This window comes from Stegodyphus dumicola, chromosome 6 (genome assembly GCF_044657685.1).
Source record: "Stegodyphus dumicola isolate Sdum_Otavi_A_Nest chromosome 6, ASM4465768v1".
NCBI classification, from domain to species: Eukaryota; Metazoa; Arthropoda; class Arachnida; order Araneae; family Eresidae; genus Stegodyphus; species Stegodyphus dumicola.
In genome coordinates this window covers 158,400,307-158,427,515 of record NC_140773.1, presented here as the reverse complement: position 1 = coordinate 158,427,515, position 27,209 = coordinate 158,400,307, and the positions used below count along the sequence as shown (strand labels likewise).

The following is a 27,209-nucleotide window of genomic DNA, read 5'->3' as shown; positions in this document are numbered from 1 at the left end:
TCAGCAGATTCTGTGGACAAGTAAGAATAATTATATAAATGACACCCAACATTCTGAATTCAATTAACAACGAGGATACGATGTTTATTAAATGAATTCAAGAAGTTTTAAAACATAAAAAATCAACTCATTTTTTTATCCTAAAATGTATTTTTGTGCGTAGTGTATTTTCATTATTCTAATTTAAAATTCTAATAATTCTTAAAATTCTAATTTAGAATGTAATTGTCAAGAACTGAATCCTAATCATCAGTAATATAATAAGTAATTATTACGGTTATTAATAAATCCTTTTTATAAAGTAATTGCAAATATTTCAAAAAACTTTCTGTCTGAATGCAAATATTTTTAATTTTATATTAATCAAGACTGCACGCGATATTATTTATTTGCACTTCAATTCTTAACGTCAGTTCTAGTAGAAGTTACAAATCAATTATATTTAATTAAAGATTGGATTGGATTGGATTATTTAATTATGGCAAAGCACACGAGGGCTATCTGCCTAAAGGGAGGGATGCCTTCGTGGAGGACTTTCTAAAGGAAACTGGCTTGTATACACGTTACATATGGGGAAAACCACGAAAACACCCATGCAGCCAGGCCGAACCTCGGACCGAACTACCAGTGATCAGCGTCTTTACCGCTCGGCCGCTGGTGGGCTATTTAATTAAGGAATGACCATCTAAGTTTAGAAACAGCGTACCGTAACAGCAATTCAATTATCTGCGCCGTATCTTTCATGTTACTCCCGATTGGCAAGCTACATGATTTTTAATGAGTATTAGGGTTTTGCTAGTAACTTCACTTGGAAATCACGCTTAAACTAGGTTAGTTGGTTATTTGAACATAGAAAGAACATGGGAGCTATTTGATCAAGATGCTTTCATAGAGAACCTTTGTAAAGAGAACCTAGAAAACTACGAAAACCAACAATGCAGACTGGGTTAGACTTTACAACAAACAATTAGTATTTAACAATCTTCAAATTCTAGGCAACTGGTGAGGCTCCAATTAAATCTCCAAATTAATATTTTATTTGTAAATATTTAAAATATTGTTATATTCTTAGACACGAAAAGCAGAATTTAAGTTTTGTTAACTCGTTAGTAAACTACCAAGCCGTAGTGCAAATGAATATTCAATTTCTTTTGCAATAATTGTATTCACTTAATATTCTTGGAATATGAGGTAAAGAAGGAACGTTCTCGGAAGATTAAAGAAGTGTTTAAATCCAGTGATATTAGGTTTGTCTTACAAGCTCAGGATCAAAATGATTCTGCAATTGCCCGAGTAGTTGACTTGTAAATGGCTGTGAATTAAGCAGATGACTTTTAATCTTACGTTTTCAGTCAGAAAACGTATTTCCCCCAAAAAAAGTACTTTGTATTGCATGGCAATGCATCTTTTCATTATTCAATAACCAGTCAGAGAACCGCACCTGTTCCGAAAATAAGTATGTGTATTTAATCGTCCCGCATGTTCTTCAAATTTGTCTTCTTGTGTTTTTTTTTTTTTTTTTCTTTCCCAAAAACTAAAGTTGCCTCTCAAAGGAAAGTTTTTTGACACTGAAGAGACAAAAGGAGTACGACATCTACTTTTAGAGGCATGTCAAAAACAGATCTCTACAAGCCTTCCCTTCCATTACATGTTGTGCAGTCAGACAAAACGTTGCATCAGCGTACATTCTATAATCTATTTTTATTACACTCTGATTATTTTATTAACATACAGTGAATATATACTAAATCTTTTACTTTAGCTTAAGTAATTCGGAATTTTTGACAGAATAGTTGTCGGAACTAGGACTTAGAAGATAAGTCAAATTAAATATTTCGATAACCCAATAAATTCAAAGTCGAAGTTTCAATATTTTATTTTCGGAGGGAGGGGAAATTTTTTCAGTTTTGGTCCATTATCCTAAGTATATTTGCTTCGATTCTTTATTTTCAATAAAAGCAAAAAATTTACGCTTGGTATACATATAACGCATAGCTTCAAATTAAAATTTAATAATATACAGAGTGGTTAAAGTTCCACATTGAAACGGTCATAAAAGGAAAACTACTGGATCAAATGTTATCAAACTTGGTAATGGTGTAAAGGAGGTCATGGGAATTTATTTTCCGCAAAAAAAAGGAAGTTTGAAACCTCACCACCAGGGGGAAATGGCACTGTATGCAATACTGTTAAATGAAATATGGGCCGGAATCTAACTTAACCTTTTGTTACATGGGTTTAATATGTTGTATACCCTTAAGAAACTTTGAAGTAGGCAAATTACCATTTAAAAGCGTTAAATTCAATAAAGGTCGAGTGTGTCATCCGTGTAAGTGAGAAATTCGTCCGTGAAAAACATGAATTAGCGATTAGAAAGTGTGAGATCGCAAATCACTCGCACAAGTGCGTACAATCTGGAAATCGTTTTCTTACAGATCGCTAATTTGTAATTTTTGAAGTCTGAATTCGACCCTAAAACATGAAGATTTAAAACGCTTTTAATCGATTTGTGCCAAAGAAAATCCCTCATGTTATCTACCTAGTTCCACTGCATTCTCCTACTGCATTCGATTGCATAGCAGTCATTCCACACCATCTGGTTTCATAACTGAACCATTTTTCTTTGAAAAGAAGTTGACAGCTGGATCACTGTGATTGCACCTCGCTTAGAGTCAATGTTAAAATGTTTCGTGATACACGGACTGCACTAACGTGGCATTTTAGATACTAGAATTTTTATGCAGGGCTGGGCCCCACCTCACATGTATCGCACAGTTACTTAGGCAACATTTCACGAATGAACGTCTTATAGGCCTACACTTCCCCTTTTCCCACCAAACCTCATATTCTGTGACTTTTGGTTATGGGGTTATCTCAAAAGCACTGTTTATGGCGATAATCTAAACAATTTGGCAGAAATGAAAAATGTGATACACTGACATGTCCGTAACATTCCTCCTGATATGCTAAGAGCTGCTGTTGAGAATGCAGTTACAGGATTTAACTTGCTTTTGGAAAATGCTGGACGCTACATTGAACATGCTTTGTAACATGTTTCGGAAAATATTAAGCACATTTTAAACAGATGTTTTTGTGTCTTATTTCATTTAACAATATTATAGACAGCGCCATTTTTCCCCTGGTGGTGAGTTTTTGAACTCTTTTTTTTTTTTTCCGCGGAAAATAAATTCTCATAACCTCCTTTACACGATTCCCAAGTTTGATAACATTTGGTCCGATAGTTTTCCTTTTATGACCATTTCAAATTGAAATTTTAATTATAACCACCATGTAAAAAAGTTTTAAAAGATTAAAGATTTTAAAGCTTTAAATGATTGACAGTTTGGTTCAAGTCCCAGCTTTAAATATATATATATAAATATAATCTTTTATATTAATCCTCTTAGAAAGAATGAATTAAGAAGCTAATTTTTCTTTCTTATAGATTGTATAAAAAACATGATCTTTAATATGATTTAGATTGTTTCAGCCGATATAAGAATCGGGTCACTCGGTGGTACAGAATAAACCCTGCTGGACTGTTTTATTTCTTTGTCATTTAGCAAAAATCTTTTAATTAAAATATTTATCCTTTGGACTTCGCTTTAAACTTTATTTATAGTTAAAATGACTAGAAAAAGAAAAGCTGTCTTTAGCTGAAATGCAATTCATATAATTGATATTTTAAAAAATTGACAAGAATGCAAAATTTATGGAAGTCTAGCAGTCGAAAAATCTTAATTTTCTTGTGTGAGCACTGAAAATAACTGTAGAAGGAAAGAAGAAAATTAGGGAGAAAAGTAAGCAAAAATTTGCAGCGAAATTTGGCCGTCAGACACACCAAGATGTTCAAATAGTTGGACGCTTTCGAATATACTTTCAGGATACTTCAAAGAATTTAGGTGTTCAAAGAGAAAACACTAGGACGTGTACACCAGCAAATACCATCAACTGAGCTTGTGTTAACAGAAAAGACAAAAACGATATCATTGCAGATTAAAGTGAAGAGTGACTGGTTTTAGACTATATGGTTGTGTAAATTATGTTATAGAACATCATATTGTATCATAAATGGAGACTCCTATGATTTTCTCAGTCGAATTATTTGAAGTTTCAGGAGTTTATCCAGTGATGTATGTGGATGTCACCTAAAGATGTTTTTTTTTCCCTTCCTGATGAAACAGCGGCCGAGCGGCAAAGTCGCTGAACACTGGTAGTTCGGTCCGAGGTTCGAATCCCACGAACGGGCTGACTGCATGGCCGTTTTCGTGGTTTTCCCCATGTGTAAGGTGTATGCGAGCCAGTTTTCCTTAGAAAGTCCTTCAGGGAGGCATCCCTCCCCTTAGGCAGATAGCTGTAGTGTGCTTTGTCATAATTAAATAAACCAAAACCTTTTGATGAAAGTTTTTTCTTTCATCTCATACCTTCTGTTGAAACTAAATAACGTTTGCATAATCCGAGTTCAGAAAACAAAACATTTATTTTACATATTTTAAAGAAATAACGTTCTGAAACAACATGTTTCATCTACACAATCAATCGACGCTCTCACCAGAGCATTACGCCATCAAACTTGGCACACATCCAAAAGTTCAAATTGAAGAATTACAGAAGCGTTGTTGCCACACAAGAAAAGACATATAGTTACAACTTCACACAATAATAAAACAAAAACACACTTTTGAAAAATAGACAATAATAATAAAAATAGTAATAATAAAATTCTTAACAATATTTTCTCGATTATGCAACATCCTCCCCCCTTTTTGAGTCAGTGGTAAACGACTCAAAAACATATGTTATCCTATTAAAAAGGTCTAGTACATTAGGCTTCTTAACAAGCCGTCCTGACGACGTAAATTTCTGTTTTATATGCTGTACGTCGGTCTGATCGTTTTTCTTATCGTCGTTAACGTTAGGCTCTTCAACTAAATAATTTTCACCTAGTTGTATCTCTAGTGGATAAATACGCTGAACGGGCCTTATGAAAATCCCATTCTGAGTTTTTAGTTTAACTGTTCAAACTTTGCCATCCCGACCAGGAATTTTCTCTATAATTTTACCCAAAGGCCAATACAAGCGTTTTTTGAAATCATCGCCTATTAAGACTATCTCCCCAATTTTAGGCAACCGGGTTACTTTATTTTGTGGTTGTTTCATTATTAATTGCCCCAAATATTCTTTTCGGAAGCGGTTCCTTAAATCTTTAAGAAGTTTTGTGCGGTATTTAATTCTTCTAATAAAATGCTGAGAGTCAATTTTATCTATATCTGCTACATTCGAAGTACAATTTTCAATTAAAAACATTGACGGAGTTAAAGGGATAGCATCTTCAGAGTTCTCAGAAATATATGTTAAAGGTCGAGAATTAATTACCGACTCACAATCGCAAATTAAGGTTTCCAGTTCTTCATAAGATAAAACCAATTTTCCCAAAGAACGTCTTAAAAGTTCTTTAACCATGCGAACTAGCCGTTCCCACCAACCTCCCCACCAGGAGGCTGTTGGTGGATTGAATTTCCATACTATTCTCTTTATTTTTGCCTCATTCTCTATTATGTCCCAGTTAAGTTTAGACATTTCGTTATACGTTCCTCGGAAGTTAGTCCCATTGTCAGAATAAATGGTTCGTGGTCTGCCACGTCTGGCTATGAATCGTCTTAAAGCCAAAAGAAAAGTTTCTGTTGATAACGAAGTCACCAGTTCTAGATGGATTGCCCTGTACACAGCGCATGTGAAGAGTGCCATCCAAACCTTCTTACCGTCTTTCAAAAGCAATGGGCCAGCTAAATCTACTCCCAAAATTTCAAAAGCCCTATAATCTCCTACGCGATCTTCAGGAAGAGGAGTCACTTCGCAAGACATCGGTTTCGCTTTATATCGTTGACATATTACACACCCTTTTAACACATTACGCACAGTTTTACGTTGTTTTAGTATCCAGAATCTTTCTCTTAAAATAGATTGAAGCATTTGAGTTCCAGCATGACAATGTTTCTTATGAACTGACTCAATTAACAATGTAGTAAAGATACATTTACTCGGTAACAAAATTGGTGTTAAAAATTCAGAATTGTCTTTACGTTCCAATATTCTAGTTTTAACTCTTATAATATTTTCATTATCAATGAATACATCAAGTGGTTTAAGAGCTCCAATGTCAGAGAAATTTGAGCTTTGAACCAACCGAATTAAAACTTTTTCGGAATTTATGATTTCAGCAACAGTTAGTTTAGATTCTTTACATAAATTTGACTTCTTCCTACAGTTAGAAATAAAACGTAACACCCAACCGGTTACACGAATCATTTTTCATAATCAGAAACTCTTTCTGCATACCAAGGAGTGGTAACCTCTGAAAAGTTAACATTAATAAGTTTTACCTTCCTCTTTTCCAAGTCAGCTTCGCTTGGCTGACAAACAATATTCGTAGGCCAAAATTCAGGGCTTTCTCTTAGCCAGAGAGGTCCCTTAAGCCACTCCGAGTTAATCATTTGTTTAGCAGAGCAACCTCGAGATAACACATCTGCTGGGTTCATATTACCAGGCACATGCCTACATGATTCAGGTTTTGTCAACTTAGTAATTTCTTTAACATGATTGCTTACAAAGTTTGACCAATTACCAGGATTTCTGATCCACCATAATGCGACTGTGGAATCACACCACAAAGTTACATTTATATCAAAATCATTAAGAGCTTTACAAACAGAATATAATAATCGGGATCCAATGCAACAGGACATTAATTCCAATCTAGGAATCGTCAAATTCTTAATAGGAGCTACTCTAGATTTTGCTCTTAAGAGAGTAATTTTTACACTGCATGAATCAACATTTCTCGCGAAAATACATCCTGCATAAGCATATTTGCAGGCATCGACAAATACATGCAATTCAACTGTTGCAAAGGTTCCAATGAATCGGGGTATTGCCACATTTTTCAACAAAAGTATATCAGATAACCACACAAAAAATTTACTTACAAAATCATGAGGCAATACCTCATCACAAGAAAATTTCAACTTCCATGTTTCTTGTAACAAAAGTTTTGGAAGCAAAGTTATTGGTGCAAGTATTCCAATTGGATCAAAAATTGATTGTACAATAGACAGAATCAGTCTCTTAGTTACCTTAGTATCACAAGTTATCATATTTACATTTATATTACACCTTAAAGTATCATTGTCTAAATTCCACAATATTCCTAAAAGAGGTGTGTCCCCAGAATGTTTTGTAATATATTTGGAAGCAACATTGCTCTCCCATCCCCTTAAATTAAATCTGCCTCTCGACATAAGACTTTTGGCCTTTTGAATTAAATCCTCTTGTTCCTCAATATTGTCAACACCCGTAATACAATTATCTACATAGAACGAATTTTTTAATTTGTCAGCCACATCTAAAAAGTCAGATGGACAATTATTCAAGAGATATTTAATAGACGCACCTAGTAGATAAGGGCTGCAGGAAACCCCAAAAACTACTCTGCAGTGCCTATACACTATTTCTCCCTCATCACTTGGATAGAAAAATCGCAAGTAATCCTTCGGAGAAATTCCTAACTGCAAGAATGCTTTCTCTATGTCTGCACTCAGACCAATAGGAAAAAATCTCATTCTGTCTAAAATATCAGGGACTAATTCTATTAAATTAGGTCCTTTCAATAAACACTGATTCAAAGATGGTTTTCCCTTTTCACAAGATGAAGCATCAAAAACGGGTCTTACCTTAGTGCTTTCACTATTCATCTTAATAACCGGTCTGTGTGGTAAAAAGTGGCATTTATTGTTTAATTCCTTTTCCGGAACCTTTTCTATAATATTTAAATTTTCCCACTCTCTAAACACTTCTTGATATTCTTTCAAAGAATTATTTTCTTTTGCCCTCTTTATCATTTTTTGATGACGTGTCAAAGCAATGCTTTTAATATCTGATAAATTGGTAGATTCGCATTTCCAGGGTAATTCCAATTCATATCTACCATCGGGCCGAATAGATAATTTATTCTGAAAATCAATCTCATAGTCGCAATGAAGATTTTTCGTTTTACTATTTTCCGTCGGGTCGGAAATACCCAAAACTTCAAGCTCCCATAAAGATTTCAAAGAAGCATAATTTACATGTAAGGAAAGACTTATTAGGGCATTATCCCTGACAGTATCATTTTCTTTACCCATGACCGTCCAACCCAGTTTTGTTTTGACTGCAGTTAAACCAGAGGGTAATTCTAGGTATTCGTCAGTTAACAGTTTACCAATGACATCTGCACCTATCAATAAATCAATTTCACTTTCCTCGCAAAATGTGTCACTGACCTCAATTCTCCTGCTTTTCAATTCCTCTATAATCTGAGCATTCTTGATTGTTGGAACAAATCCACATATCCTTTTTTCAGAAAAAGCTTCAAAACAACACCTAAAAGTGTTATCTAAACTGCTTATGTCAATAGCAAAAACAGAATGGGTTACAGGCGCAGTTTCCCTCCCCCCGAACAAACCATGAATTACTTTCTCCTGTTGAATAGGATCAGCCTTCATTCACTTCATAATTTTCTCCCCAACGTATGATCGTTGGGATCCCGAATCCAAGAGAATCCTAATTTTTCTCTCTCGATCTTTAACTTTAATTAGAACACATAAAGTTTGCAAATAAACTTTCTCGCTCTTACTATTATTAGAAAGAGAAACATCCAACTTAGAGTCATTTTGTTTTACAGAAATAACATTCTGAGGACACATAAATTTTATATGATCACAACTGCAAATGGGGCATTTAATATTGGCTTTACATTGGTTTTTTAAATGGCCAATTCTTAAACATGAAAAACAAACACCTTTCTTTTGTACAAGTTGCCTCTTTTCATTTAAGCTCATATTTTCAGCTTTAAAACACTTAGCACTCATATGAGGCTTACCACAAAATATACAAACATTTTGCTTATCTTTACTGGTTTCATTTGTACTTACCAGCGCGGCAGCTGTTGCTAAATCTGAATTACCTGAAATAACATTTTTATTAAGACGCTTAACAGAATGAGTAAATCCTGATTGTGCTAATCTAATCATTTCTTCCGATTCTACTTCATGCCTTAAAAAACACATTAGTTTTTCAAGCGTTCTTTCAGAACTCTTTTCCTGTCCCTATTCAGAAGTTCGACTCCGCTCCCAGGCACGTAGAATATTCTCAGGTAGGCACGACTCCACTAAAGGTCCCAAGAAATCAGCAAACTTTTCCTTGGTGCGTCCTAAGCTTTCCAGCGCTCGTAATTTACTTTCTATATTATCATAAAGTACTCCTAAGTCCGACGCCGTTGTGCCTGTTGTAGCATTCTTTGTAACAAGCCCAAGCAAATCTCTTACATAGATCTGCACCAGAAGGTCTTCTCTACCAAATCTTTCTTTCAGCTGCTCGATAGCTTTAGGATAATTCGCGGCGGTAACAGGAAAACTGTTCAAAAGTTGAGCTGCCTTTGAGCCAGGTACTGCACTTTGCACTAAGTACAAAAATTTATCTTCCGGCACAATATCCGCATCTTCATGAATTTTGGAGAATTGGCTCCAAAAGCCTAAAAATTCTCTTGCACCTCCAGAAAATTTTTTCAGCTCAAGCTTAGGAAGTTTGAACTTCCTGTTTTTATTTTCTGTAGGATACGAAATCGAAACTGAAGCAATATCTGTAGTAACATTCATCGAATTCAATTGTCCAATTTTATTCTGAAGTTTCACCTTTAAAGCTATAAAGGAACCTCTGTATCCTTCAGCCGTATTAAATTCATTTTCAAAATCAGCTTCCTTGGTTTGTTCTAAAACACTGCTTTGAGTACTGTCCAAGCGTTCAAATTTGTCAATTAGTTGCCCCAACAACACTTGCAATCTCTCAGAATCCGTACAAGTAGGCAATTCTTCTTCCACAATCTTCGTAGTTAACGTAAACGAAGTACGTTCACTTTTACGTTTTGCTTTTAACAACTCCATTTTAACAAAACGCCTAAATCAAAACTACTCGAAATCACACAAACGTCCTGTCAAACGGACGCCAAACTTTTATGTTGAAACTAAATAACGTTTGCATAATCCGAGTTCAGAAAACAAAACATTTATTTTACATATTTTAAAGAAATAACGTTCTGAAACAACATGTTTCATCTACACAATCAATCGACGCTCTCACCAGAGCATTACGCCATCAAACTTGGCACACATCCAAAAGTTCAAATTGAAGAATTACAGAAGCGTTGTTGCCACACAAGAAAAGACATATAGTTACAACTTCACACAATAATAAAACAAAAACACACTTTTGAAAAATAGACAATAATAATAAAAATAGTAATAATAAAATTCTTAACAATATTTTCTCGATTATGCAACAACTTCAAAATGTTTAGCCTCTAAAGACTGATAAAGGCTCTGACGAAATATTTCGTGAAGAACTTTCTAAAGGAAACCAGCTGTCATACGCGGTACACATGAGAAAATCCACAAAAACGCCCATGCAACCAGCCCGTTTACCGGGGTTCGAATCCCGGAGTGAACTACCAGTGTTCAGCGACTTTACCGCTCGGCCGTTTGTGGGCCTTTATGAAATGGAAGGCGATAACTTTATTTAAAATGATTGTCAGAAATACCAAAATGTTTCAAAAAGTTGGATACTTTTTAATATACTTTCAGAATGCTTAAAGAAAAAGAGAAGAAAAATAAATTTTTTCGTAAAATTTAGTATTCGTATTTTTTAAAATTTAAAACTTTTCAATCTTATGATATTTGATTCTTGCGATTTCAAAAATAAAATATTTGACTAAAATATGGATAACATTTTAAGAAACCAAATGTAGGATAAAATTGTGTGAAGCAATGGGCACAATGATAAAACTGTTTAAAGCAGTGTATGCAAGTCATCCTAAGTTAAAATGTCGGTTATACATCTCTCTTATTTATATATATCTTTTCTGAACGGAACATTGAAAGGCGTGTAAAACTGTGCTTTACTGTATTTTCTCTTTTAATATAGTATGCAGTTTTCAAACGCATCGTAGTCTGGGTTACAAAGTATTCTTCCGAAAGAAACGCAGTTCATATAAATAAAATCAAATTCTGGAAAATTGATATTAATAAATATATTTAAAATGCTCAGTTCGAAGGAATAAATAGAAAATTTTACAACAATTATCTGAAGAGACAATGCAACACAGACAATTAAAATAAAAGTATAAAAATTAAAAAATTACCTAAAATAATAACTATGACGAAATATATATATAAAGAAAACTATTTGAAAAAAAAAAATTAAATAAATAAACGCTGCACCTTTATTTACGGAGTTCGAATAGGTAAATAGAAATTTTTAAAACAGTTATTCGAAAAAAAAAAAAGGTTCAACTTAAACAATTAAAATGATATTCGAAAAAGAAAAAATTACTTAAAATAATAAGTTATAATTAAAAATATAATATAAAGAATATTATTTGGAAAAAAGGAATGATGGTGACTTTTTTTCCTCTCACGGGAAAGGAAACTAGGTTGCCATATATTAAGAAGTTCGCCAAGTAAAGTATTCTTGTCGCAAACTGACAAAAAAGTGGCAACATAAATTTGTGAATTTCTCCGTAAATTTCACTTCAAATTTTACAAAATTTCGTATTTAGGCGTAATTTGAGTCGTAGAATCGAAATATGTAAAAAAATTGGTATGTTATTTCAGAAAAAGTCCGATTTTGTGTCAAAATACCTATGTTAGAATAGTGCTATATATAAACCTAATATATATCCTAAGTCGCACTTTCGAGACATGAAGAACGCAATTTGAATTTTGTCAATTGGCCCAGTAGATCGGAAGATATAGGACTGTCCCTTTTTTTTTTTTTTTTTTTTGAGCAGTGTACATCATCACTTCGGGTACATTTCTTAAACAATGGACAAAAATTGGAAAAATAAACTCTGCGGTGACTAAGGTCAAGGTGACGCAAGGAAAAGAAGAAGATTGCAATGATGTAATACAGAAATATTTCTTTATTATGTGGTGATTAGAGATAAGAAATGGATGTTTATGACAATCCTAAATTTTAAAAGACACTTTTCGGCTAATCTTTGGAATACGGTAACTAGAAGTTTGGCGACATTTTGGTAAGGCGATAAAGGTTACAAGCTAGGACTTTAGCAGTGTACATGGATAAAGTCAAGACTGTGTGCAATGCCATTTTTGTGCACTTCTGGGATGTTTTTTTAAGTGAAAATAGGGCGACGTGTACATGGTTACTGTGTATGTGCAAGTCTTAAAAATGCGGCAAGCAGTTTGCGATGTTGCACTTTCTCCCAATTTTGCACCTAATCTTCATCATGATTAAGCACTTTCTTTTGATCCATAAAAGTTCTAGCATAAGCATAATTCGGCTAGCAGATTGTTGGAAAAAAATGTTGAGTAAAAAAAAATTTTTTTGCCTTTACTTCGTGAAAACAAAATGACGTCCAAACAAAAGCTAGAAGGTTGCTGTAACAGGGTTGGTCGCCAAATTTTCGCCAAAAATCGCCGAGTTACCATAATCCAAAGATTAACCCACTTTCCTTCCAACTGATCACCATCAGCTACCTCAAAGGCAAGGCTTATAAACTAGAAAGCTACTGTTACCTGTTTGATGTAATATTCGAGGGATAAGCCATTTTAAGGCACTAGATCAAATCTAACTGCAAACCTTGACAGTCAATAATTAGATCAAGTAAACCAAATCTTGATTGAAAAGTATCCAGCCCTTTTGAACAGGAAAGGCATTTCTCTACAGAATGGCAATGCAAGACCACACTCTGCCACGAAAAAGAAAAACTTTGGATAAAATGAGGCACTAGAACCAGATCAAACTTAATTGTAGAACTTTACTGTCAACACTAAGATCAAATAAACAAAATCTTGATTGAAAAGTATTTAGCCCTTTTCAACAAGAAATATGTCTTTCTACAGCATGGCAATGCAAGATAACATTCTGCAAAAAAGACTCTTGATAAAATCAATAAATAGGGATGGGAGATGTTACTTCAATTCCCCTGACCTCGCAGCCTTTGATTAGCATTGATTAAGGTCATTGCAATGCCTCTGAAGTGAAAATATTTTAAAATATGAAATAAGTCAAAAATGTAATTTTCAGTTTTTCTGATCAAAAACCACTTTGTTCTACACATCTAGAATAGAAAATTTGCCCATTAGCTGGCAAAAAATCATTGTTAATGAGAGTGATTATATAATTGACTCAAAACAAAAATATATTATAAAATTATTTATTTCAATTTGTTGAAAAAAAAAGATACATTACTTTTTAGTCCCTTATGCATTTGCTAACAGTATAATACTTACGACAAACTGGGAATGAGAAGACTGATGCTTTAGAGAAGTTAGGCATGAAATATCGATTTAAATTTCATTTCCATATTGTGTTCCATTTCACTGGGAGCACTTTTGTAAGAAAGATGCTACACTGAACAGATTTTAAATTTATACGTCAAAATTTGTCTACATATAGCAATTAAAAATATATTTTAAAAGATTCACACTTGCTCCGAGTGCACTAAGTAGCTGCAATTGCAGCATAGAAAGATCTTCAAGTCATTTAAATGACTTGTCTGGTTCTTGGTTATTAATATCTTCTGAACTATATGAACTTTTCCTGATTTCTGATTCTAAATATATTCCATTCTTGACTTTTAAATTTTTATGTTTTTTTTTACACTATTATTGTGCTTATTATTAATTACATTAATGCTACAACTTACTTAGTAATCTCCATGATATACTTTATGGAACATAAGGAGATGGAGCTAGTTAACTAACAAACAAAATAGCAATAATTTTTCAGAAAATTGTTAAACCATAAATGGAGAAGTAACCTATATAAAGTATTATACCAATAAGCAGTGTACATGCCTGCAAAAGAAAAAATTCTACATACTACCATGTTCAGTCACCTATTCAAAAACAATACTAAAAATTTAAACACATCACCCAGATGGATGCAATTTGAGTTTGAGACTACTGCTCTAGAGCATATGTTGCAACCTTGGTGTCTCAAGTATCCTTCCAATCCATTGAATCATGCAATCATTAGGATCTATTCTACAGTTACTCTGCCGGCCAGACAGTACAGCGATTAGTGACACTGAATGCCATACCAATGGGCTCGGTTTTAAATCCTGTAGAAAGCACAAATGTTTATAAATAAATGTATGGTATCTGTGTGACAGAGGGCCTCTCAAAGTATATGGTGAGACAAACATCCCTTTTCAACCTTTTAGAGGTACAGAAAGAGGGGTGAGAGATCCTTAGACCTGTGTTCCACAATGTTCTTCAAGGCTCAAGTGCAGAATTGCCCACTCATTTGTTTGGTGCTTTTTACAAGAGTAAGAAGAATTGGATTTTTGTCAATTTTCTTTGACTTTTTTAAAGAAAATAGGTTGATGTGTACATGGATAAACTCAAGAGTGTGTGCAATGCCATTTTTGTGCAATTCAGGGATTTTTTTAAAGTGAAAATAGGTCGACGTGTACATGGATACCACGTATGTGCAATTCTTAAAAACACGCCAAGCAGTGGGCAATTCTGCACTTTCACCGTTCTTCAAAATGGCAGAATTAAGCAATATCAATATTGTCACCAATTTTTATTACATACTAGAATATAATTAAATAAAAATTCTAAACGTCTAACTACAGAATGAATTATTCTTCTCCAATTCTGAATCCATATTACACAATTTTATTTAACGCAAAAACTTATCACCGTTATATTCACAGTAGAGAGCGCATATACCAAAAAGTGCAATATATGATGAAGTTCCTTAATAAAATTTTGCCTAATTATTTTCTGATATGCTATTACATTATCAGTACCAACTTCAATTCGTAAATAGTTAAAAAGAATTACCTTTATAAACAAAAATGATCTTATTACATACCTGACTGAATCAATTCACGAATGCCAACTAAATCATTTGCTTATTTAGTATCACTATAAATAATAATCAAGCCAATTTTTAAAAACCAGAAATTTTTTAAAAATTATCTTGATTAGCGTTTGTAGTGAACTTGTCTTATCAAAGCAGAGCCATACGGTTTAACAGTAAATACGTAAAACTTAACAGAATTCAAATAAATTGCAAACATTTCTTTTTCCTCAAAGTATAGTATTAGATTGACAAGGAATGGTTTGAATAATATCATGCTCATTCTGAAATAATGAATAAAAAATATTTTGCTATGGCAAAAGCTATATTATACCCTTAAATCCTCTGACGAAATATAATCTTCAAGAACTTCCTCCATATCTTCTATAAACACTAATTAAATTTGTAATGGACCTGATAATTTTTATAATTTAGAGACGGACGCAGATTTTTCACATCACAATTAACAAACACATTGCAATCGGGGGATTACAACTCAGTTGAGTAATAACAATGATAACTGTTGCCACACTCAGTAACTGCTAAGTATAATATATTTACTTTCGCATTTCCAAAATAATGATACTCTAAGTTTACAAAACATTATCTGAAGTCAAATTAAAGTGTTCCTCTCCTTTAATATTCACATTTAATTCGAAATGGCAAGAAATAACAATGCATCATTTCTGTTTGAAAGTTTTATGATACTGTATTTTTTTTACAGTCGACTCCGAGAGTCTGAAAGATCTGCTTTTACGGTTTATTTTTCAAACCTATTTTTGGTACATTTATTTAAAGATTAGCTTTCCTTCAATTTATTGTTTATTTTTAATTAAACTTAGCATGTACTTGTAAAATGTTTAATATTGGAGCCATGAACCTCCTTGATTTGAGCAACCAAAATGTATCTGCTTGCTAAAGAAGAACTGAATTTACTCTTCGGTTATTTTTAGTTTTCAGTTACTCTGTATCCGAATTTAGCTTACGGCATACGGCAACGTGCGGCGCCATCAATATGGATTGATCCGTTAGATATTATCAACATTAAAAATTAATGCGCTTTGACGTGCATTTCTTTGCCCGAATAACATCTGTTTTTAGCAAACTATAATGAGCCGGCCTCCCCGAGCGAAGTAAGTGCATTCAAAGATTAATCTAATTCGATTAAAATATAATAACGAGTTTTAAGATGAGGAGAAACGTCTGAATTTCTAGACTCTGATTACCGCCCACTAAAGTACGGATATTTTCTACCGATACAAATGTACAATTGTAGCTTTTACTGTTTTTTTTTTTTTTTTTTTTTTTTTTTTTGTTGTTGTTGTTAGTAAATGAAAACGAATGTTAATATGTTATACTCTTAGAAGTATATTTTTTCCCCCGTTTGAAATATTCGTATTTTTCTAGATATAATTTCCGAAAACAAGCGTTAATATATTATGTATGTACACATAGGGGTATAGTCCTTTTTCCCCCCTTTCTTTGAAATATTTGTATTTTTCTGGGTAAAATTTCCTAAATCAATTCTTGATTTTTTATAATGCCGAAAATTGTAATATGTCTAGTTTTTAAGAATTGGCTTTATTAGTATTTGTAGTTTTTGTAATTTTCATATATTTGTTTGAAAAGTGTGGATACCTATGGATTTGAGTGGCCAAAAGATTTTAATCATGAGCAGTATGATCAGTTCATGAGTAAATATCTCCCAGTATTGAGTCGAAGAGCCCAGAAGTGGGAAAAGCTCCTAAATTCAAAACAAGGATTTCGTAAAAGTAATAAAGGTAAGTACTCGGAGGACAATTTTCAGTTTTTCTTCCATGGACAATGTGTAAATAAAAATGTATATAATTATTAAATGGATTAAAGTTTAAGATTTGTAGTTATGCATTGCTTTTATCTAAATTTGGAAAAAGTTTATAATTGGGTGCCCTTTGTTTCTTGGCGATTCTTTTTTGACGCCAAGCTCGGCACTTGGAAGGCACAGTATCAAGATGGCCCATACACAAAACCAAAATAAGAAGTCAAAGAATTGCACGAACTCTGTGTCCATGTACACATCGACTTGTTTTCACTTAAAGAAACATCCTAGAATTGCACAAACTAGGCATTGTGCACTGCCTTAAATTTGTCCATGAACACATCAAACTATTTTCATTTAAATAAAATCAGGAAGCTAAAACAAAGTTAAAACTATCATGGTAAACAGAAGTGAGGTTTCATCGCCAAAATTTAAAAGAAATTGTCGCTAATCGAAGGGGCACCCAATTCTACACTAGAGTCCTAAATTTTAATACAGTTTTTGAATTTGCCAGCTTACCAAAAAAAAAAATAGTATTGCATTTCTTCAGAAATGTAGCATTCTGACAAATAATATAAAATGCAAAAATTCACATTCATTTAAATGGTATTTCCGAAATGACTGAATTTTATTTAAATGCAGAGTCAAAAACTGTAACCAAAGTGTTACAATAACAGGGTTGGAAACTAGTTTGAAGACAGCTGTTATCTTCTTTACAACTGCTGTTTGCTTTATGCATCATAGGGAAAAGGAATGCATGGTTGATCTTTGGATTATGGTAACTTGGCAATTTTTTGGCGAAAATTTGGCGACCAACTCTGCTACAGCAACCATCTATTTTTTTTTTTTTTTTTTTGCTGCCATTTTATCTTCACGAAGTAAAGACATGTTTCTTTTCTTTTTATTTACTCAACACTTTTTCCGACAATCTACTAGCCGAATTACACTTATGCTAGAAATTTTATGTAACAAAACTGCTTAATCATGACAAATATTAACTGCAAAATTGGCAAAAAGTGCACAATCGCAAACTCCTTGCGCTATTTTCAGAATAGCACATACACATAAACCATTTACACGTTGACTTATTTTTACTTAAAAAAACATCCCAGAATTGCACAAATATGGCATTGCACACTCTTAACTTTATCCATCTACACTTCTATTTTCTCATAAATTACAAAAATTTGCACGAAAATGCAGGAAAATTTTCTTAATCTTTAAACTCGCTAAAAAGCACATATATGAAATTACCTGATCGCGAAAAAGTATATACCCTTTCCAAGGATGAACATTTCCACGTATAAAATAAATAAAATATCCAAAAGCTTTTACCTCTAAATTATCTATTATATTATAAATGTCACCAACGAATTTATACGCAAACATTAAAAATAGTTACAAATACTTAGTGTCAAATATTTAAATTTTTTCCATACTCGTTTACTTCAACTGAAATGTATACAAATTCCTACAAACATAAAATTCACAAAATAACTATAATTTAATTAAAATATCACTAAACCATGTACACATCGACTTATTTTTACTTAAAAAAACATCCCAGAATTGCACAAAAATGGCATTGCGCACACTCTTCACCATATCCATGTGCACTGCTTTTTTCTCATAAATTAGAAAAATTTCACGAAAATGCATGAAAATTTTGTAAATCTTTAAATCCGGTAAAAAGAACATATATGAAATTACCTGATAGCGAAAAAGTATATACCCTTTCCAAGGATGAACATTTCCACGTATAAAATAAATAAAATATCCAAAAACTTTTACCTCTAAATTATCTATTATATTATAAACATCAGCAACGAATTTCTACAGCAAACATTAAAAATGGTTACAAATACTTAGTGTCAAATATTTAAATTATTTCCATGCACGTTTACTTCAACTGAAACGTAAACCAAATTGCTACAAACATAAAATTCACAAAATAGCTATCATTTAATTAAAATATAACTAAACCATGTACACGTCGACTTTTTTTTACTTAAAAAAACATCACAGAATTGCACAAAAATGTCATTGCGCACACTCTTCACTATATCCATGTACACTGCTTTTTTCTCATAAATTAGAAAAATTTCACGAAAATGCATAAAAATACTCAACGTATACTACTCAAACGTATTCCAAAATACTACAAACATATAACTCACAAAATCACGACCATTAAATTAAAATATAATTAAATTAAAAAACACTACTTAAAATATAAATAAGCACATACATTAAATTAATAAAAATTAGATTACAATCCTAATTACTTTAAACTAAATCATTGCTAATAACAATTTTCCAATAATACCATATTAATTTATTTACTTCTTACATTTAGAACAATGCATAAAAATAATATCCTCAAGTGATTAAAAATACTAACTTACCTAATCTTGTTCAGAATCTTCATTACATGGCACGCACACTTTCCTACAGAAAGAGTTCCAATCGGCTGCAGTACTACTGCTAATTTCTAAATCCGAAATCCAGTAGTCAACTGTCAGTCTATTCACCAAGTAATAAGAAATTAATAAAATTTCACCCATACTCAAACTACTTTCAGCAAACCATGTACCCTTCCTTACACTCTTTCACAAAATGTCCATTTTCACCAGATTTCTTGCACCGCTATTCAAACTTATCTGTAACATCCTTCTTTCACACAATCTCAACTTATTATTATTATCAGATAAACGCATTAAAAATTTAGAATTCACTTTATATAGCGCCATGCAATCCGAAAATTAATCAACACTATTTCACACAACACACAATGAAGCTTAATACAAAATTCGTCGATTAATGTCACATGACATATCTCATGACCTCTCATTTCCCTGACACAAAATAATGTGTAATCGGAACTTAGTACTTCTCACATTATTACCAAAGTTCGGTTGATCTTTACGATATGGTAACTGGTAGTTTGGCGACATTTTGGAGGCGATAAAGGTTACTACCTGGCACTTTGGTAATAATGTGAGCAGTACTCAGTTCCGATTACGCATTATTTTGTGTGAGGGAAATGAGAGATCATGGGATATGTCATGTGATATTAATGGACGAATTACGGTTCTTTAATTGGAAAAGGGGGGAAATTGGGAAAAAATCTGGAAATTTTGTATTTGGCTTTATTCTGTGTTGTGTGAAACAGTGTTCGTGAATTTTTGGATCCCATGGCCGTAACTAAAGTGAATTCGAAATGGGTTTTTATGTATATATTAATTTAATGTATGTGCTCATTTATATTTTAAGTAGTGTTTTCGAATTTAATTATATTTTAATTAAATGATAGTTATTTTGTGAATTTTATGTTTGTAGGAATTTGGTATACGTTTTAGTTGAAGTAAACGTGCATGGAAATAATTTAAATATCTGACACTAAGTATTTGTAATGGTTGCGGTATGGTGTTGGTGTTGGTGTATTTAATTATGGCAAAGCACACTAGGGCTATCTGCCTAAAGGGAGGGATGCCTTCGTGGAGGACTTTCTAAGGGAAACTGGCTCGTATACACGTTACACATGGGGAAAACCACGAAAACACCCATGCAGCCAGCCCGTTCGCGGGATTCGAACCTCGGACCGAACTACCAGTGTTCAGCGACTTTACCGCTCGGCCGCTGGTGGGCTGGTTGCGGTATGAATTCGTTGGTGATGTGTATAATGTAATAGATGATTTAGAGATAAAAGTTTTTGGATATTTTATTTATTTTATATGTGGAAATGTTCATTACTTTTTCGCGATCAGGTAATTTCATATATGTTCTTTTTAGCGGGTTTAAGGATTGAGAAAATTGTCATGTATTTTCGTGAAATTTTTCTAATTTATGAGAAAAAAGCAGTGTATATGGATATAGTGAAGAGTGTGTGCAATACCATTTTTGTGCAATTCTGGGATTTTTTTTAAGTAAAAATAAGTCGGCGTGTACATGGTTTATGTGTATGTGTTATTTTGAAAAACGCATAAGGAGTATGGTATTGTGCACTTTTTCCCACTTTTGCAGTGAATATTTGTCATGATTAAGCAGTTTTGCTAGATAAAATTTCTAGCATAAGTGTAATTCGGCTAGTAGATTGTTGGAAGAAGTGTTCAGTAGATAAAAAGAAAAGAAACATGCCTTTACTTCGTGAAGACAAATTACACTTATCGATAGTTGTGTTGGGGATAATCCTAAACCTTCTTTACAGAATTTGACCGATATGCGTTCGGCTGATCTTTGGAATATGGTAACAGATAGTTTGGCGACATTTTAGAGGCGATAAAGGTTACTACCTAGAACTTTGGGTTAATCTTTGGACTATGGTAACTTGGCGAAAATTTGGCGACCAACTCTGCTACAGCAACCCTCTATTTTTTTTTTTTTTTTTTTTTTTTTGCTGCCATTTTGTCTTCACGAAGTAAAGACATGTTTCTTTTCTTTTTATTTACTCAACACTTTTTCCAACAATCTGCTAGCTGAATTACACTTATGCTAGAAATTTCATGGAACAAAACTGCTTAATCATGACAAATATTAACTGCAAAATTGGGAAAAAGTGCAGAATTGCAAACTCCTTGCCGCGCTTTTCAGATTCGCACATACACAGTAACCATGTACACGTCAACTTATTTTTACTTAAAAAAAATCTCAGAAATGCACAAAAATATCATTGCACGCACTCTTAACTTTATCCATCTACACTGCTATTTTCTCATAAATTACAAAAATTTACACGAAAATGCAGGAAAATTTTGTGAATCTTTAAACTCTAAAAAGCGGTTTAGGAAAGGGTATATATTTTTTCACGATCAGGTAAATATGAAATTACCTGATCGTGAAAAAATATATACCCTTTCCAAGGATGAACATTTCCACATATAAAATAAATAAAATATCAAAAACTTTTACCTCTAAATTATCTATTATAAACGTCACCAACAAATTTATAACACAAACATTACAAATGGTTGCAAATACTTAGTGTCAAATATTTAAATTATTTCCATGCGCGTTTACTTCCACTGAAACGTATACCAAACTGCTACAAATATATAATTCACAAAATAACTATCATTTAATTAAAATATAATTAAACCATGTACACGTCGACTTATTTTTACTTTAAAAAACATCCCAGAATTGCACAAAAATGGCTTTGTGCACACTCTTCACTATATCCATATAAACTGCTTTTTTCTCATAAATTGGAAAAATTTCACGAAAATGCATAAAAATTTTGTGAATCTTTAAATTCGGTAAAAAAGGACATATATGAAATTACCTGATCGCGAAAAAGTATATACCCTTTCCAAGGATGAACATTTCCACATATAAAATAAATAAAATATCCAAAAACTTTTCCCTCTAAATTATCTATTATAAACCTCACCTGCCAATTTATAACGCAAACATTAAAAATTGTTCCAAATACTTAGTGTGAAATATTTAAATTCTTTCCATGCACAGTTACTTCTACTCAAACGTATTCCAAAATACTACAAACATATAACTTACAAAATCACGATCATTAAATTAAAAAACACTACTTAAAATATAAATAAGCACATACATTAAATTAATAAAAATTAGCTTACAATCCTAATTATTTTAAACTAAATCATTGCTAATAACAATTTTCAAATAATACCATATTAATTTATTTACTCTTTACATTTAGAACAAAGCATAAAAATAATATCCTCGAATGATTAAAAATACTAACTTACCTAATCTTCTACAGAATCTTGAGTGCATGGCGGATCACAAAATGTCCATTTTCACCAGATTTCTTGCACCGCCATTCAAACTTATCTGTAATATCCTTCCTTTCACACAATCTCATTTCATTCCCACATGTTGGACATTCATACTTATCCGCAATTAATCCTACACTCATACACCATTCAACCAATTCTTTTGAATTATCAGATAAACGCATTAAAAATTTAGAATTCACTTTAGATAGCGCCATGCGATCCAAAAATTAATCAACACTCTTTCACGCAACACACAATGAAGCTTAATACAAAATACTTTAGTACTGCAGATATTTTTCCAAATTTACCCCCTTTTCCGATTAAAGAACTGTAATTCATCCATTAATGTCACATGACATATCTCATGATCTCTCATTTCCCTCACACAAAATAATGCGTAATCGGAACTGAGTACTTCTAACATTATTCCCAAAGTCCTAGGTAGTAACCTTTATCGCCTCCAAAATGTCTCCTAACTACCTGTTACCATATTCCAAAGATTAGCCTAAATTTCCTATGATTCTTTGTTACAATTTATAAATAAATCTTTGATAAGAAAGACAGGTTGGCCAAAATACGGTCTGAAAGGGCAATTTTTTTATTCCGATACCAATAATTCTTGGTAATTACCAATAACAACATTAATCTTCGAAGCGGACATACCCATTCGCTTTGAAATCTGAGGAATCCGAAGAAATGAATAATAAAATTTGAAAATGGCGCAGTAATGCACAAATATTCTATAACCAATCCGAGCTGATTACATCACGAATAGAATTAAAATTATTTAAATAATCTTTCATAATAAAATCATTAAAAAATGCAAAATTAAATTGTATTTTAATTTGTATTAACCATAAATAATGTTTAAAACATTAGATTAAATTTATAAATATTAAAACCAATTACGAGGCGTATTCGGAAACTAAGTACCGTTTTGAAAAAGAAAAAAAAAAAAAAAAATAGTAAAACAATTTTTTCGAATCCAGTTTTATTTTTACATGAAAATACATGTCTTAAACTATTTTTCAACATAGTTTCCGCCAATGATCAAACACTTGTCATAGCGGGAGACCAGTTTTTGTATACCACCGTCAAAGAAACTTCCCGCCAGTTTCGATAACCATGACTCCACAGCATTTTTTGTATCATCGTCAGATCCAAAGCGCTTGCCACCAAGCTCGCGCTTCATGTGCAGGAACAAGTGATAGTCGGACGGCGCCAAGTCCGGGCTGTACGGCGGGTGATCGAACTGCTCCCAATGAAACTGTCGAATTAACGATTAAGTGACTCCAGCAGTATGGAGCCGAGCATTGTCATGGAGCAACACAATCCCTTTACTGAACAATGCTCTTCGTTTGTTTTGAATGGTTTGCCTTAGTTTTGGTAAAGTCTCACAATATCGTGCCGCATTAATGGTTTCACCTCTGGGAAGAAATTCAGTAAGCAAAACGCCTTTCCTATCCCAGAAGACAGTGCACATGATTTTTTGTGATGACATTGTCACTTTGAACTTTTGTTTTTTTGAAGAATGAGTGTGTCTCCACTCCATCGATTGTTGTTTCGATTCTGGTGTGAAATGACACACCCAAGTTTCATCACCTGTCACAATTTGGTTTAAAAAGTTTTCTCCCTCATCACTGTACCGTGTGAGAAATGTCAGCGCACTACCAAGTCACTTTGTTTTGTGAACATCAGTGAGCATTTTTGGAACCCATCGGGAACACAATGCGATAATTTAAGCGGTCAGACACAATTTCGACCAAAACAGTACGTGAAATTTGTGGAAATGCCTCTGAAAGAGTTGTCATTGTGAAGCGTCTGTTCTCATGAATTGCTTCATCAACTTTCCTTACCAAATCATCGGTGACAACAGAAGGCCGACCACTCTGAGCCTGGGCGTGGACATTTGTTCGCCCTGCATTTAACATTCTTACCTACTTTCTCACCATTCCATCACTTATCGCGTATTCACCGTAAACTTCTGTCACTTGACGATAAATTTCGGCCGGTTTAACATTCCTCGCGTTCAAAAATTTAATCACGACAGGAATCTCACAGTCAGCAGGAGAACTAATTGTCTTAAACATTTTGAATGTGCACAGCAAACTGAAAACACAACATAGAGCAACCAAAATGGCGACAATTGAAAGTCAGTGAACAAGAAAGACTAGTGCGCATGCGCGGGACGCCTACCACAGCACTGCGACGGCGCTAGAATGAAACGGTACTTAGTTTCCGAATACGCTACGTACTTTTAAAGTAAGGTGACGTCATTGATTGCATAATCCACAAAATAAAATTTAATAAAATATCATACACAATAAAATTTTTATTTCAAATAAAAATGCACAATTAAATTGATTTTTAATATTTAGAAGCCATAAATAATATTTAAAACACTGAATTTATGCATAATAAAACACATTATTTTTTAAATAAAATGACTACAAAGTATCGGTTACCATAAATAACTTATCCAGCAATGGGTTTTCGCCGAAAGAAAAATCGCCAAAATCCGTGCAACCGTCTATTAAAATAGCACCCTAAATAGCTATAATCTGTTTATGATATGTAAAAATAATGCTGATTGTGTTCTTTGACAGCAATGGAATTCTGTATTTGCTAATTTCAGAAGTAGAAGCATTAACCTTCCTGCATGCACGCTATGCACAAAGTTTACGACAAATTCGGTTTTTAATGCATACTTCTCGCATATTGCAGCTGAGACGTCTGAATGTCATTTCTATTCCTTCTTTCAACCCTTCCCCTTGGTTTTCCTCATGTGTAACGGGTGTACAAGCCAGTTTCCCTTAGAAAGTCCTCCCTCCTCTTAGGCAGATAACCATCGAGGCTTTGCCATAATCACACACACACAACACTTCCCCACATCATGGAATGTGCCAATAGGAAGTCGTATTACTTTAATTCGAGTTCTCATAGCAGTTCCGCGTTTCGGACTCCGTTTTAAAAGTCCCACAGAAAGTATTTTTTGTTTTATTACTGGGCTTTTGCGCTACGTGGCAGCTTCTTCATAAAAGTTACGATGTGTGCATGGTTGTGGCTCAAAATACGGAAAGTTTTTTTTTCAAATATTTTGTCATTTTGTGTTATTAATTGACGTGTATTATTTTAATTTGTATAAATTTGACTCTATAATTTTTATATCGGTTTTCACGGCAAAAACATATGTGCAACCAGCTGATTTTGCTCTCATTCTTCAAGAATTATCTGATGAAGAAAAAGAAGATGAGGAAACCTTAATAGCGATCTGTGTGAGGAAAATATCGAGATAAATAATATCAGCAGTAAATCTGAACATTATATTTCAGATGATGATAATAATGATATAAAAAAATGGAAGAATGATGATATGTTCTATGTTAGTAAGGATAAATCTTCTAAGCAGCAAAATCAGAAGTATGCAAACTGCTCAAGGACAAATAAGATGAATATTGGGAGCATTACCTGGCCTAAAACACAATGCTAAGGATATAAAGGATGGAATAGGAAAATTTTTTAAACTAGTTGATATAAATATGCTTGATGAAATTTTGGAATGTTAAATAAATATAGAAGCTTACTAAAAAGCAAAATACTCAAGAGAGAGAGACTGCACTGTTACCTAAGTGGAAATGATGGCCTACTTCGGATTTTGATATATAATAGGAATAAAAAAAGAACATTATGTAAATGCAAAAGAATTATTCTCAAGTGATGGCACTGGAATTGAAATAACAAGAGCTGTGATGAGCTACAAGAGATTTTTATTTCTGACAAGTTATCTTTGATTCAATGATAAATCAACAGGACAGGGCAGATGAATATGAAAACTAGCTTGGAGTTTAAAATAGAGTTATTAAATAATAACTTTTAAAATTTCTATAGTAAAATACATCATTTCTTTTCCGCCTGACTAATATAAGCGTTTAAAAATAATTTACTATCATTTGTATTTTGAAATAATAAGGTTAATATTTTATGTTTTAACAAATTTATTATCAATATTCACTCATTTCTGTCCTTTTTCAGGCCAAAAACGGTATAATAACAGATGTCCCTTTTCTTAGGCAGCATTAAAAAATACAATGCTTAGGCTAGCATTAAGAAAATACGACCTCTTAGGCAGTATTAAAAAAATATGATGCGCGCATGCTCATATAAAATTGCCAAGCGCACATGCTGGAAGGTTAAGCTGAAAAATAAGAAAAGGTTGATTTGGTTCTTTTTAAAATCTTGTAAATTATAATAAATATATTGAAAATTTAAAAGTAATCTCATATTGTAATACATGTATAATTTTCTTAAAAATCAAAGAATTTTTAGAAAAGGGCAGATGTTATTTGTCTTTGGTTTGATATTATAAAGTCCTTCATGGAAGTACTTTTTGGAAAGTTAATTTCTCAAACACTTTGATGTAATAAGCTATCTGCTGACATATCTTATTTTTAATTTACTCTTATTAAATCTAATAGAATTTCTAAACCTCGACTAAAAACTAGCTAAATTGTAAGGTAAAGAATTTATTGCATGTACTGTATGTAGTGCATTTTAGTATTAATTATTTAATTAAAATAAGCATTAAGTATGGGACTGCCAAAGTGATTTTGATTAGTAAATAATCTTCTTCTTAATACATGCTGATTTGTTCTTTCATGAAGAATTTAAACTTTGCTTTGCATAGAACTGTTGATTCTTTATTACTAAAGGCTGAATCCAAATTGTTATGA

General features: G+C 32.8%; 2 protein-coding genes across 4 annotated transcripts in view; one reads left to right on the top strand and one right to left on the bottom strand.

Moving 5' to 3' along the window:
• LOC118179728 (mitochondrial fission 1 protein-like) overlaps positions 1-15,440 on the bottom strand; it is a 54,356-nt gene extending 38,916 nt beyond the window's left edge. Inside the window, exon 1 of one of the 2 annotated variants that reach the window (XM_085819112.1) lies at positions 15,260-15,440. In XM_085819112.1, the coding sequence (XP_085675238.1) occupies positions 15,260-15,304 (45 nt within the window). In that variant the 5' untranslated portion in view covers positions 15,305-15,440. The remainder of the gene's footprint in view (positions 1-15,259) is intronic. The other variant, XM_085819111.1, reaches the window with a different exon arrangement.
• Positions 15,441-15,899: 459 nt separating this feature from the next.
• Positions 15,900-27,209, top strand: part of LOC118203347 (growth hormone-regulated TBC protein 1-A-like) — a 67,294-nt gene continuing 55,984 nt past the window's right edge. For both annotated transcript variants that reach the window (XM_085819108.1, XM_085819107.1), the window contains exons 1-2: positions 15,900-16,058; positions 16,555-16,706. In XM_085819108.1, coding sequence (XP_085675234.1) covers positions 16,036-16,058; positions 16,555-16,706 — 175 coding nt within the window. In that variant the 5' untranslated portion in view covers positions 15,900-16,035. The remainder of the gene's footprint in view (positions 16,059-16,554; positions 16,707-27,209) is intronic.